This window comes from Phymastichus coffea, unplaced genomic scaffold (genome assembly GCF_024137745.1).
Source record: "Phymastichus coffea isolate CEN01 unplaced genomic scaffold, Cenicafe_Pcof_1.1 PCOF00018, whole genome shotgun sequence".
Lineage (NCBI taxonomy): Eukaryota > Metazoa > Arthropoda > Insecta > Hymenoptera > Eulophidae > Phymastichus > Phymastichus coffea.
The window spans coordinates 971,310-983,928 of record NW_026706829.1 but is presented as its reverse complement, the minus strand read 5'-3'; the positions used below and the strand labels follow the sequence as shown (position 1 = coordinate 983,928).

The following is a 12,619-nucleotide window of genomic DNA, read 5'->3' as shown; positions in this document are numbered from 1 at the left end:
AAGCTATCCGCTAGATGGGTGCCGCGAATGCTCACGATTGACCAAAAACGAGATCGTGTGAAGTGTTGCAAGAATGGTTTGCAGCTGTTCCAGCGAAATCCGCAAGACTTTAAGCATCGTTTCATCACTGTAGTTGAAACCTGGATACATTACTACACTCCTGAGACCAAAGAACAGTCTAAACAATGGGTTACCAAGGGGGAATGTGCTCCAAAAAAGGCGAAGACAATTCCTTCGACCGGGAAGGTTATGGCGACTGTCTTTTGGGATTCGCAAGGAATAATCTTCATCGACTATCTGGAAAAGGGTAAAACCATTACAGGCGAATATTATTCATCGTTATTGGATCGTTTGAAAACCGAGTTGCTAGAGAAACGTCCACGATTGGTCCACAAAAAACTCCTCTTCCACCACGACAATGCACCAGCTCACGCCTCAGCAGTTATAGCCACAAAACTGATGGAGAGAGGGTTCCAACTTGTTTTACATCCCCCTATTCTCCAGACTTGGCTCCGTCGGACTACTGTTTGTTCCCTAATATGAAAAAATGGCTGGCGGGGAAAAGATTTTATTCAAACGAGGAGGTGATTACAGAAACGAATGCTTATTTTACAGAATTGGACAAATCCTATTATTTTGAAGGGATTAACAAACTAGAGCAGTGTTGGATGAAGTGTATAAGCCTAAAAGGAGACTATGTTGAAAAATAAAAAAGATTTATTGAAAACAATCAAGCAGTTTTTATTTTTGCACGGACTTTTCAAACGACCCTCGTATTTCGCTATCTATTTTCAAGTTTTTCTTGATTCCCATCAACACTCCTGCACTTGCTCTTCTTTTCTTCGTCATATTTATTGCATGCCTTTGCTGTCTAAATAAAGTTCATGTTTCCGATTACGCTTCTTATTTTCTCCTCTGTCACCCAGCTCTTTTGTACTATTATTATGTCATGCCGTACTAAGTGTTGTTGTTCCTTTTTCACATGAACTATCCTAGCTACATTCTATATAATTCCATTAGTCTTTTTCTAGTTCTACCTTCTCCTCCTATGTTTCCTCCGCTCCTGCTTGCTTTCTTTCTCTTCGCCTTTTGTCTTCCAAATTTCTTTTTTTCTCCTTTCACTCATATTATATCCCTTTTATATTTACTTTCAAGAATCCTCTTCTCACTATACTTTCTCTTGCTCTACCAGCATTTTCCACTGTTTTCAACAACTCTTGTGCTTCTCTCTCTTGGTTGTGTTATCTTCCATAATTATTTTCATCCTTCTTTGTTGTTTTCTTTTCTTTAATACATTTATTTTGTTCTATAAACTACACATCATCGTCAATATTCCTTTCGTAGTACATTCCAGCTTGAATATTCTTACCAATATCTGTAGCAAATCTTACAGCTTTTCTCTAAACCTACTCATCAAATCCTAGTTGTTTCTGATTCCCGTTCCTTTTGCAAGTACATTATGCTTCCTCCCTGATTCTCGCTTAACTTGCACTCTAATGCCTTCTTCAGCATCTTGTCTGGTTTTGTCCTGTAGTTTAGGGACCCCTGCTTTATCCATACACAATCTCTTTCTATCTCTTATTCTCGCTCTTCGCTTTACAGGGTTCTTCCTCTGTTGCCTTTCGTACCTCACCTGTTCTGGGTTGCTATGCTATTGTTTCTTCGTTATCCTCTTGATCCCTCCTGTTAATTTTCCAACTGGTCGTCCCTATTATTTCTCGTATATTTGCCATCTCTTAGTTTCATTTCTCCCTTTTCTACTCCAGAGGTTCCTACAATTTTTTAAACTCATTATTTCCTGTTTTGATTTCCTGCCTTACCTTTTCAATTCTTTTTTCAAAATTTTTCTGTAATAATCCTCTTTTTTTCTTATTTTTTCAATTATTCTGCTCCGTCATCGCTATATCTAATATTTCTATTTTCTTTAATTTTCCTCTTAACTCTTTGCAATCCCTGTACTTGGCGTTCATCCCTATGTTCTGCTCGCTTGCTTCTCCTCTCTCTCTCTTTCTCTCTAGTACTGATACCCTCTATCTCTTCATTTTATCTCTCGTTGTTTACGTTGATCAGTTCTAGTGATGCCACAGTGTCAAAAAATGTCTCTTCTTTATCTTGTTTCTCTTCCTCCCTTTTGTCGACCCTGGATATATCTCTGCTGTGCTATTACGTTCCTCGGCATCCTCTTGTCTTTCCTTTCTCTTCCTCCCTCCTCGTCACCTTTGTGACCTTTTCTGTCTCTTAATCCTTGCTCTGATCCCTCTCCAACCTTTCCTTACCTTTTCCGTGCACATTTATTTTCCTCCCCTTATTTTTTAAAATTTTTCTGTATTTTCTCCTTTTCTTTTTAATTTCGTTTTCTGCCGGCTGCACTCCAAGTTTCTCTCACTCCTCAGGCGGTGTCCCTTCACTCAGGCGTATTTCCTAACCTCTTTTGTAACGTCAGATTTCTATCTCCTGTTTTTTCTGTTCCTATTTTCTGTCACTTTTTATTTTCACCTTTTTAAATCCCTTACTTTTTTCTACTAATTTTTCCTGTTTTATTAACTTTTCTTTCTTATTTTTTGAACTATCACTATTTTTATTCCTCCTCTTAGAAGCGCTATACGTAGAATGTAGCCTCCCAACTAGAATTTCTTATGTTATATTGGTTGTTATTTATATTATAACTAAAATAATATGCTAATCAAAAAGTCAATATCATTAAGAAATTGAACAAAGATCGTTAAAAAATTTATCATTACTTTACATAACTATAATTAAATATAATATTTTCAGGTAAAGGTTGGGAAAATCATATAGAAGGACAGAAACTAAAAGCTGATGGAGACAGTTTTCGTACAAAACTTTCAACTCAAGAAATTTTTGATGAATGGGCTCGTAAAGTTCAGCAACGTAATATTGGTGTAACTGGACGTATTTTTACTATTGAAAACATGCGATCTAGAACAGGACGTGGTGGTATTTTAAAGTTAAAAGTCAACTTCTTACCTGAAATAATAACACTTTCAAAAGAAGTGAGAAATTTGAAAAATCTTGGATTTCGAGTTCCGATCGCTATTGTTAACAAAGCTCATCAAGCAAATTTACTGTATCCGTTTGCCATCAGTTTGATTGAAAGTATCCGTACTTACGAAAGAACACTCGAAAAGGTATTGTATTTCAATAATTTTTAATATTCAAATATGTTACTTGTAATGCGGCAATTCATTATTGCTTAAGAAAATAGCGCGTGATATGGTTTATTTATTTATTGATTTCAAATTTCAACCTTGTTAAAGTCGACTCGTAAACGTCATTATTGCAATTGATAGATAGAGAAGATAACGGGTAAAGTTAGCAATCAGCAGCATGTAAAGGAGGTGAACGGTGGTAAGCTAGTGAGCGATTTTTCTGGTGATGGTCTGAAGGTAGCAGGTTTTGATTCGGGCGGTCGTCATTTTCTATTTCTATCCCTTTTCCGTCATTGGGATACAAGTAGAAAAACCTTGCGTGCAAATTTAACAAAACCTCTTTTCAGAAAAAGCTTACTCTTAATTATTTCATTGTCATATGTGAACTTTTGCAGTAGTGACTGTAAGCCGAATAAAACGATGTTTCTACTAGTCTGTCACCTTTCATTAACGAGCGACTAACCACCCTCGTACACGACCTTATTTGTTCCTGACTAATATTTTAATTTAAAACCGATTACTTATGATGAAATTCTCCTCGTAGTTTCTAATTTATGTTTACCAGTAAGTAAAGTGGACAAGATACTTTAGAAATAGACCGAGAAAGTTTTTTGATGACAGAAAAGTACCTTGCATTAGTCATGAATTTATCCTTCACCGAAGATTACCTAGTGCTTGGAAGCCGATATAATTGATGAATTTGAAAACTATTTCATAGCCTTCCACTAAACTTTGCTATTCACTATGAGGGATAAGAATCTTTCTTTTGGTTTTGTATGCCGCCAAGTCACGGTGGGCCTGAAGTCGAGATAGGTTACATTAAAATAGTTACCAAATCCAATTGTACTACTGTTTAATAGGTTGATTATGGATAAAAAAATTGTTCGAATCAAAATCCTACCTGATCCTGTTCGAATGTTATACGTATTTTTCACTTTTTATTCGAAAATTTCCATTTATTTTCTTACAATCAATGAAAGGAGTATTATAATCTCATTTTCGTAAAGTTATCAACAATACATATTGTACAATCAATATGTTAAGTAGTGAGTGCTTTAAGATACACATGCGTACGTCAATAAAAAAATATATCGTGAAAATTTAGTACTACATTTGTATGTATGCATACCTATATATATTGTAAGGAATTGGTATTATATTAAGGTTCCAATAATCCCCGATAGGTGGGATATATAATAATTTTTGCACCCGCAATAAAATAAATAATCTAACATTAAATAATTCCAATTTTATAATACATCGGCAACTTTCTCGTCATGGATCAAAGTAATTTTTTGCGAAATGATATTCATTCACACATAGATCATAAATACGATCACGAGGAGAATAGAGTTGAAGTATGTGCACCATAAGAAGAAGAAAAATTATTTTTGGTATGCGCAAATTTTCTGACTTTGCAATAACCGAACATCTAAATAATTTAATAAAGAAATATCTTATAATCAGTTTGATATTTAGGTTTCAGAAGAGTATTTGTAGCTCTTGCTAAAATTTTATTATTGAACGTGAGAAAGGTGTTATGAAAAGACCTCTTCCAATCATGCCTAATTATCAGGACATTAATTTAACCAAAAAAACTAGAAAAATGTCTTTAATTGCTATGTATGCTTGACCATCCAATTTAAAGGACACGTAAAAGTAAAGAACGGTAGAGGCCACACGCATATTTTTCCTGGCTCTAAAATCATTAAAGATAATGGCCTCGAAGGTACTATACGTAAAATTTACGGCTATCTAAATGCGAAGCAATCGTACCTAAAATTTTATGGATACATGTAAAAATTGTTTCCAAAAGCTAGGCAAGGATGTACGACACAGTTGCAAAGGTGTTTATTCAACCACTGCTCATGATAATATTTTCAAATTTGTAGATAAAATACCTCAAAAGTAACAAAATCAAATAATATCATTTCTCTTAAAAAAAAGTCTACTGATACAAATTCTAAGTACAATGACATTGTTCTAAATACCTCTGGAATTAAAGCACGAGTTACTTTAAATAAAAAAAAAAAAAAAGAAAAGACTTTGGTTTTCTCTACAGTGTAACGGTCCAGTCTGATTTGCCTTTTCTCTCACTGCAAAATAGCAACCCGTCCTACGCAAGAAAACTGAAGGAAAGCGGTACTTGAGCGAAGGTGCTCTTCTAATTTACGACAATTCCAAAGTTTTCTCTAATGAACAAAAGCATTTTTCAGTCAATTTTCATGCGCTGATCTCGAATCTCAAGTTATTATAGTTATTAAATATGTATTTATTAGTTTAATTTAATTTACAAGTAAATATCGCTAGTAATTATGCAACAAATATATATATTGCAAATTCAAATATACAACAGCGATCGTAGCGCATTAACCCATTTCTTCGCAAGGCGCCATTTTATAGTCGATTTGTTTTTGACCGAGGAAAACCTCAAAATAATCGAAAATGTATACTAGAAGTCACTTTTCTATTGTAAAATTTCCCGCTCTTTACGAATCTGCAGTCAGAATTAGGATATTTTTCACGGAAAATTACAAAATGGCGTCTTGAATGTTGATGAAAATTTAGTATTACATTAGAATTTTTCTTTCAGAAATTAGTTGCTGAAATTTATAGAATCAGGATGAAAATGTAGATTTACATTGAAAATGTTAGTTCTTTGATAAACCTAGGCATTACGAATTTTCCTGGAACATTTTTCCAAGATGGCGGCCAGCAACATGTTGACAAGCGGGGAAATCTAAAATTTTCTAAATAAAAGCCGATTTAGAGAATGAATATATACTACCTATACTTTCGATGTCGCTGAATACAATGCTAGTGTCAATTTCAATTTTACAAAATGGCGGATCCAATATGGCGTCGGTAATACCAAAATCAGTTTGTGTTGATAAAATCGCAAATCTAAGTGCTACATTTTGTCTTGAATTTTTAGCACTTTTTCTAGTATTTTCCAAAATAATTGATGCAATAGTGGAAGAAATTATTCATCAAGCGTACCTGTTTTTTCAAGATGGTAAGAGTCAAAACAATTTCCACATAGATACTCTTGACATTGTTCGCAATAAATATTCGTACGTTTCTTGCAGTCATTGCTAGCTTTGCATATTCTTTGTGAAGATTTTGTGGATTTATTGTGGATATGATGATACTCTCTGAAACAAGTATCACAGAAATAAGTTTTGCACTCATAGCAATAAAATATTGTTCTTATGGTACACTTTATACACATTCGTCTACGATCAGGTATTGTGAGTTTCAAATGCTTTGATAACTTTTCAATCGGTTGCTCTAAATAAGACTTTGCAACACTTTTTGCAAAATCTTTACTAGACATTCTCTTTTTGTTCACCATATTGTACAAAATCAAAGCATTTGTCAGTGAAGACTCGATCAATCTACATAAAATAACCCATGTCCATTTCTTTGAACCAATATTCGTTTTTAGATCACTGCAGTATTGATCATGAAGATTAACTCCTCCCATAAATTTGTTGTATGTCTTGAATGCTCCAGGAAATTCAATTGGTACTTTACGTTTAGCTGTTTTATCGAATCGTTCCATTGGAATAGTAGGTGTAACGCCAACGGCTGTAGATAATATGGACACTGGTTTCGAGTCCATTACCGTAATGTAATTTATACCACTGGTTTTATCATGACTTACAACATAACATCCTCCAACAGCTTTCTTTTTATCTAGCTTATGTTTATCTATCAATGTCTTCTGTTCGGGATTTTTGATCAATGTTTTCGAGTTTTTACTTGATTTATCCAACACTTTTGGAAACATCTCCTTTGTAAAAACACGATCATCTCTAACCGTACCTGTTGCACGCAGGTTTTGTTTTTTCAAGTGTACCAGTAAATCAGGGGATGTGAAAAATCTATCAAAATATAGATGATATTTAGCTACATCATTCTTATCGACCGATGTTAGAAAAACATGAAGCATATTCATCACTGCCCGAGATCCTACACTGCATTTAGAGAACTTCGTGTCACTTTGACAATCATTTTTTCCACAATAGATATCTATTTCTAAAACAAATCCATTAGAAGTACAAAGGGCCCATAATTTTATTCCAAAACGTATTGGTTTGTCTTTGATGAATCGTTTTAGAAGCGTGCGACCGAAAAATTTAATCATCATTTCATCTATTGATAAAGAAGAGCAAAAAAATCCAAACTGTTTTACATTTTCTCTGAAAATGTTTAAAATTACACGAACTTTACAAACTTTGTCATAATCAGTCTTATCCGAATTTTTCGAAGTTTTCAAATTGGACTTAATTTTTTCAAACAAATTTCTATTCATCGTTTCTAAAACAACATCGGAATGCCACATTTCATCAGTCGACCAGTAATCTCTATAGCTTTTACGAATATTGGAAGTGGAAAAAATGATAATACCTAAAAATTTGTTGAAATGATCTGGATCTATTTCAAATCCATTTTCAGTTGTCGCTTCAATAATGTAATCTCTCATTCTATCACAAAAAAACATTTCAAATAATTCTCGAGGTTCCTTTCCTGGTACATTTTGTTTTATTGCTTCAAAATTATATATTTCTGATTCAAGTTGAACATCGTATGGTCTTTCTTGATCTATCCATTCGTATTTATGTGAGGCTTCTAACTTTTTGTCGTTCGCGAAAAAATTTTGATACACTTCTTCATAAGATAAGGCTACTGCATCAGTGAATCTAGAAGTTCCATCAGCTTCTCCGTCATTATCGAGACCTTCTACGTCACTATTATCATCATCGGGTACCCACATAACTTCATGATCATTTTCATCTTCATCACTATGATCATTGTTTTCTACAACACTGCTATCAACACTGGCATTCCTCATCGACTTACGTTTCGGCATGATTTTGCCAGTTTTATGAAACTTCTTTTAGAGTCCGAATCTGATAAATATTTATCTTGAAAAAATACTCGGTGAATAGTAAAGCTCGCCAATTATCCTGAAAAGGACTATTGGAGAAACAGCCGAAGAAAAGAGTGAATATGCTCCAACTATCTTGAAAAAGACCGTTAGAGAAATACGCACTTTTCAATCCTCCACAAGATGGGAAAATTCGCCAATTATCCTGAAAAGGACTATTGGAGAGGCAGCCGAAGAAAAAGATTGAATATGCTCTAACTATCTTGGAAAAGACCGTTAGAGAAATACACACTTTACAATACTCGAGAAGACAAAGGATTTATCCAACTGTAGGGACAAAGAATCCAGAAAAAAATATAGTAATTAGATTCGCAATTTTATCAACATTACCTGATTTTGGTACTACCGACGCCATATTAGATCCGCTATTTTGTAAAATTGAAAACGGATATTAGCATTGTATTCAGCGATATCGAAAACATAGGAATTGAGTACCCACTCACTGGTGCTCATCATTTTGGTATCAACGACGCCATATTGGATCCGCCATTTTGTAAAATTGAAATTGACCTAGCATTGTATTCAGCGACATCGAAAGTATAGGTAGTATATATTCATTCTCTAAATCGGCTTTTATTTAGAAAATTTTAGATTTCCCCGCTTGTCAACATGTTGCTGGCCGCCATCTTGGAAAAATGTTCCAGGAAAATTCGTAATGCCTAGGTTTATCAAAGAACTAACATTTTCAATGTAAATCTACATTTTCATCCTGATTCAATAAATTTCAGCAACTAATTTCTGAAAGAAAAATTCTAATGTAATACTAAATTTTCATCAACATTCAAGACGCCATTTTGTAATTTTCCGTGAAAAATATCCTAATTCTGACTGCAGATTCGTAAAGAGCGGGAAATTTTACAATAGAAAAGTGACTTCTAGTATACATTTTCGATTATTTTGAGGTTTTCCTCGGTCAAAAACAAATCGACTATAAAATGGCGCCTTGCGAAGAAATGGATTAAGGGGTGACATCCACCCTGAAAATCAACCCCTGAAATCAGTTTTTTTAATATTTCTCAGCATCAAATGAATATTTTTCAATAAACTCAACGTTAAAAAATTTCTTATAAAAAGTCGCTTTAAGGACATAACATTTATACCAAAAGGTTGCAACCCCCTTTTTAATAAGGGTAAATACACTATGTTTTGTACTGTTTTACGACATGTAATATTACTATATTACATCAGCTATACAAATTAATATGTACAAATCAGCTCGAGTGATTTAAAAATCGCACTGATAATGAGACAAAACCAAAATTCAATTGACGTGTTTCCGGATTTAAAGAAATATGTTTAAGGCGTGTTTCACCCCCTAGAAACCACCCCCGTCAAACTATCAGCAGGTTAATCCACCTAACCCTGGGATAAACAAGTTTAGTCGTTTGTTATATCTTGAAATAATTTATTCCCCTGCATGAGCGAGCTACCTGAACTAACCAACCTGCCTCTAACCCACCAAACCCCCATAAACCACACTTACCGAACCACATGCAGGCTAACCTACCTAATCCTGGGAAAAGCAACTTTAGTCGGATATTATTTCTATGAGAGCTTTGTTTGAATTAACGAAAATTAATGAGAATTAACGAAAATTAATTAATTACCGTTCAACTTCGTGTCTGACTTTAAACTTATGTTAATCATCCATGGGCAGCAAACAACATCGTCAACATATCCTTGTCCTTACTATTTTATTACTCTAAACGAATTGCATAGTTTAGAAAATGTAAACATAAATTCTGATAATGAGAATATAAATTTAAAGTCGTACAAGAATTTGAAAGATGATTATAATAATTTCAAACGCATTGGAAACAATAAAATGGTCAAGGACTGCTACAATACCATTAATCATCCTCTTTTTGTGGAAGAAGAAGATGACGATGATGATTTGTACGTAATTGAGAAATGCATTTTGCCTGAGTTGCATCTACTGCAAGATTTCGTAAACCATCCTTTATGGAACGGTCTTGTTTAGATATTGGGAGCGAAAAATCTCTACTTGGCCCCACAAGATGAACTTGGTTTCTAAAATCTATCAAGGTGAAATTTTCGAGGGTAATTATTGTAGAAGGTTCTGAAAGAGGCAGATAAATTGGAAGATCCCGAAATATACGAGAAAGTAGGGCCATTTCGTTTGCAACCTTACATCGCGTCGTTTAAAATCATGAACAAAATTGTAGATTCTTGTTTTTCTACAAAACTCGCTGATATCAGCAATTTAGATGCAAATTTGACGGACCTTCGTAAAGCTATTATCAGCATCGGAGTATCTAAAAATCGCTCTAACTCTAAAAATCCATGTGCTTTTAGATCATTTGAAAGACAGTCTTGCATACTTGAATAATGAGGGCTTCAGGTTATGGTCGAAGAAAACAGGTGAATCAGTTCACCGTAAGTTTTTGAGGTATTGAGAGTGCTTCAAAATAAATTAAATTGAACACGAATAATTCTCGAACAGACTGAAGAAGACAGTTGTTTCTTTCTTGTCTTAACATATGTAAATACGCAACGTGTGGATTAAGCCTACAGGTGATATCACGTTGAAAAAACCCGCCTCGGTATATATCATATATATGTTTTAAATAAAAATAGTACAATCCTCTTCTTACCGATCGTAAAGAAATAAATAAAATTTTTCGAATGAAAAATGAAAAATACGTATAACTTTAGAATAGGATCAGCTAGGATTTTGATTCGAACGATTTTTTCATCTATAATCAACCTATAATATATATATATTGTAACGGGGGAGGTTATCTAAAAAATGGGAAATTTATTTAAGAACAAACTCCCACGATGCAGAGCAAACCGCCGCTCCGTTAAACACGTATGATAATACGTGTATTCGCCTTAACGTCAGATGATTTATACTAGTTGTGTTCTATCAGACGGAGTTGAACTCACCTTAAGTCACGTGTCTTGTGACACTCGATGAGTTTTAAGTGTGAGCGACTTTACTCCTAATCTTGTTAATCCCCTTCTTAATCTTAGATGTAATCGGATTAAAACCTAAGCCTTTTTCAATTACTTAATCTACTAGGAAAATTCAATGACGAAAACGGCGAATAAATTTAACAGACTTTTTTTTTTTTTTTTTAATTTATTTATTTAGCCAAAGTCGCATCCCCCTGAGAAGGGTATTAGCGACTTGTCAATATACATATAAATTACAGATATATATTATAGAATTATATGGTTTACAATTTACATAAGTGTTCTAAGTTTGATATATTCAATAAATTTTATCACATTTGTGTACATTGTTGGGTCGTTGAATAGTTCATATAAATAAAGATTCGCAATCTTATTTTCTCTTCTTTCTTCGTTGAATAATGGGCATTCAATGACTATATGCTTGATTGTGATTGGAGTTTTGCACTTGATACAAATGTTTTTATCCGTTTTGTTGATTAAATATCCGTGGGTTAATTTGGTATGTCCTATGCGAAGTCTGGTAATCAATACTTGGTCTGGTCTATTTAGTTTTGTTGTTGGGTTTTTGTCGAATACATTATTTTTTAGTTGTTTTAGATGAGTGTTTCTGCTGTTGTTCCAAATTAAATTCCATTCTTCTTGAATTTTCTTGTTTATTAATTTTTTGTAGTCGTCTTTATTTACTTTTAATTTTAGTGTAGGAAATTTAATGTCAGCAACCAGCATGGTGTTATCTAAAAGTTCATTAGTTGTTGATTTTGGGAATGTTGTGAGTGCGATTATCGTATTGCTGTTTAATAGTTTGTTAATTTTAGTCGACGTTTCTCTGTTATTGCGGTTTGTTTTTAATGATTTTGTCAGGTCTGAATTTTCTGTGTGTATTACGTATTTGGTATTGGTGTGATCAAGACTTTCTATGGTATTTATTATAAGTGTTTCAATCGAGGTTTGTAGGCTTATCCACTCAGGTAGCTTTAGTAATATTTTTTCTTGGTTGGGGAGTAAGGAGATAGCGCTTATGTAATTTTCTTGTATTTTTGTGAAGGTTAGTATGTGTTCATAGTGTGGGTATTCTTTTTTTTATTTCTAATAGCGCTTTTCGATCGTGTAGTATAAATTTATTGTTCTCATCTTTAGTCCATGGTTTGTTGGTGTTGCTGTTGTTTGTTTGCATGATTGATAGTTTATTTAGTTTGAGTGATTTAACATCTGATCGTATTCTTGCACAAATTGGTAGTTTGGTAAATTTAATTTTGAATAAATTTCACAGACTTTAATTAATAAAAATCACTACAGTCTTTGTAGGGCCGAAAGACTAACGCACGCGAATAGAATTTTACAATTAGTTATATTCGGTGAGAAAGAGAGAGAAAGAAGATTCGAATTCTACCGCGAACTAACACTCGACGCGAATACAAAAACTAACGCTAACACGAATAAACAAAATACCGAATGTATTTTGTATCGCTTATAATGACGGAAGGTGCACCTACCATGCGGTGCAATTACGGTGATCAGCCGTAATTGTTGATGCAAAATTATCAACTGCCGCTGC

General features: G+C 33.8%; 1 protein-coding gene across 2 annotated transcripts in view; it reads left to right on the top strand.

Moving 5' to 3' along the window:
* The window catches only part of LOC131675316 (dynein heavy chain, cytoplasmic), a 995,688-nt gene that overhangs the window by 211,746 nt on the left and 771,323 nt on the right, over window positions 1-12,619 (top strand). For both annotated transcript variants that reach the window (XM_058954251.1, XM_058954250.1), the window contains exon 6: window positions 2,776-3,149. In XM_058954251.1, the coding sequence (XP_058810234.1) occupies window positions 2,776-3,149 (374 nt within the window). The remainder of the gene's footprint in view (window positions 1-2,775; window positions 3,150-12,619) is intronic.